Source organism: Neltuma alba, unplaced genomic scaffold (assembly GCF_004799145.2).
Source record: "Neltuma alba isolate B1F8T4 unplaced genomic scaffold, ASM479914v2 tig00010230_pilon, whole genome shotgun sequence".
Taxonomy (NCBI): Eukaryota; Viridiplantae; Streptophyta; class Magnoliopsida; order Fabales; family Fabaceae; genus Neltuma; species Neltuma alba.
In genome coordinates this window covers 49,248-51,545 of record NW_021635162.1, presented here as the reverse complement: position 1 = coordinate 51,545, position 2,298 = coordinate 49,248, and the positions used below count along the sequence as shown (strand labels likewise).

Here is a 2,298-nt window from a genome sequence, read left to right as displayed (position 1 = left end):
CGATATATCGCAGACCAACTCGCCATATCGTGAATATATCGGGATATCATCGTCGCATGTCATTATCCGTGGGCCCACCCAACTTTCTATCATCACCATTATCGAAAATTCCATTTTCAAAGTACAAGCCGAATGACAATTGTGCCCTCACACCCTCATCGAATTTACTCGTCGATGCCCCTCCATCCGGCGTCGAATTTCCCAGAAGCAGCATCAGAAATTATGGGGGAAAATATAATTTAAAAAAAAGCCAGAACGGAGACAAAGAATATCGTAAATAGCAATAATTTATCATTTCCAAACCATGGAGGAAAAAAATAAAAACATTTAGAAAAAAAAATCGAAGTTTCATCGGAAACAGGATCACAGAATTAATTCATCTTGGTTACAATTCCTCCGTCCCACACACGTACAAACTTTTTTTTTTCTGCTAACAATTTTCTAAATCTCTGAGCAAGAGAGATTGGAGGACCAGAACTCGATCGCTTAGAAACGGATCTTGGTTGTGTTCGTTCAATATTCCCTTGGAGATACTTAATTTCCTTTACCGGTTTTCAAACTTTCACGATCTTTGCGGCTTTGACCACCGGATTCTCCCTTGCGATCGCCTCACGTCCGGCGGCTTTGTAGTCGTAGCTGCAATCATGACGATCGGAGTACCTATGCTCAGCACAGAACAACTCCCCGCACCGGCACCGGAACCCCGTCAACCCGACCTTCCTCCGGCATCCGGAGCACCGATTCACCACCCGCTTCGCTTCAGACGGCGCCACCTCGTCCGTCTTCACCCGATCTGTTGTTTGCGTAGGCTCATCGGAAGGATAGGATCTCTTAGGAGACCGAGACAAGGTAGATCTAGAAGCCTTGTCATCGGCAAATTTAGAAGGCGCTGAAACGCCGGCGGCAGAGGAAGAGGAAGACGAGGAGGAGGACGCAGCGGCGGAGGTGGTGGCGTTGAAGCACTTCTGACACATGTTATTGGTGGCCGGATTGCCGGTAACACCGCAGTTGTTGACGCAAGGGATTATGGTTTCAGGGACCTTAAAATCGGTTTCTTCCTTTTCAGTTCTCTGAGCCATAATAACAAAAATAGTAATTCAATGCTCCGACGAAGGGAATCAAGGACGTGGAATCAGAGGGAGGGGGGGGAGGCAGAGGGGCTTCAGAGGATGAGAGAATGGCGGATTGGTGGCGTTGGTGGGGGGGATATGAAGAGATTGTAAGGTGGGTAATGGCGATGGAATATGAGCCTCATAGAGACGCGTATCCAACAACTTAACATCTTTATGGCGGCTGTAATGACCAATTTGTCCAACTGGTTTTGTTGATATTGTCAGACTTTTTTCTCCTTTTCTTTTCACGTCCCTGTCGCCCAACCCCTTTCCTCTCTCTCTCTCTCTGCCCTTTTTTTTCCCCAAAAAAAATATTCCTCCAATCATTTCCCTCCTCTGTTCTGCGCATAAATTTATGGGCCCTACGATGCGACGACGTTTTGTTTAACTAATGCCTTTTACAGAATAAAAAAACCGGACCGGATGGCTGGTTCAACCAGAAAACCGATAAACCGGTCAGTAATCCAATTTGGTTCATGGATTAAACCGGAGATTAGTGCGAACAGGATTGAACGGGTAAAAATTGGTGTGAATTGGTAATGAAACGGTTTAAATGATTATATTACTATTTGTCATGTTTCTCTTATTCAACTCCTAATATTTTAGTTATTATAAATTTAAATAAATTTTAATAATAATTTTGGTATCAATAACTATTAATTTTAGTTATTGAGGAATCATAAAGATCAAAATTCTCAATATTGTTGAACTTTATTATTATTACAATCAAACTATTATTGTATTTTCTTATATTTTGTTATTAGTGATTATTAGTATTGTTATATTTTATTATTTTCAATCAAATTATATTATTTTAATAAGATTGGTTTGATCCCGGGATAGTCCCGATCTGACTCATTGACTCTTAAACTATTATTTCAACCGGTTTAATGTTCGGATTGATTTTTTGTTCCTTGGCCTTTTACAGTTTTTTTTTGTTTGGATGAAGCAGTAACTAATCATTTTGTACCATAAATTTTTTGAAAGAACTTTAGTACTGGCTACGAGACTTTCTACATGCACATCCTCAGTGACTGAACCCCTAATTATATGCTTAAGAAACCCAACAAAATGTTTTCTACTTTAAAATAAGCTAGATTTGTCAATAAAATAGTGGGCAAATTGTCTAGTGTTCTGTGGCTAGTGCAGTTTTATTATTATATTCTATGATTACTTCGTTAATTGT

At 40.3% G+C, this 2,298-nt stretch overlaps 1 protein-coding gene across 1 annotated transcript; it reads right to left on the bottom strand.

The window, feature by feature from the left end:
• Window positions 1–269: 269 nt before the first annotated feature.
• On the bottom strand, window positions 270–1,207 carry LOC114755074 (zinc finger A20 and AN1 domain-containing stress-associated protein 5). Its single transcript, XM_028943942.1, has one exon. The coding sequence runs from the start codon at window positions 1,077–1,079 to the stop codon at window positions 555–557; it is 525 nt and encodes a 174-aa protein (XP_028799775.1). The 5' UTR covers window positions 1,080–1,207; the 3' UTR covers window positions 270–554.
• Window positions 1,208–2,298: the final 1,091 nt, after the last annotated feature.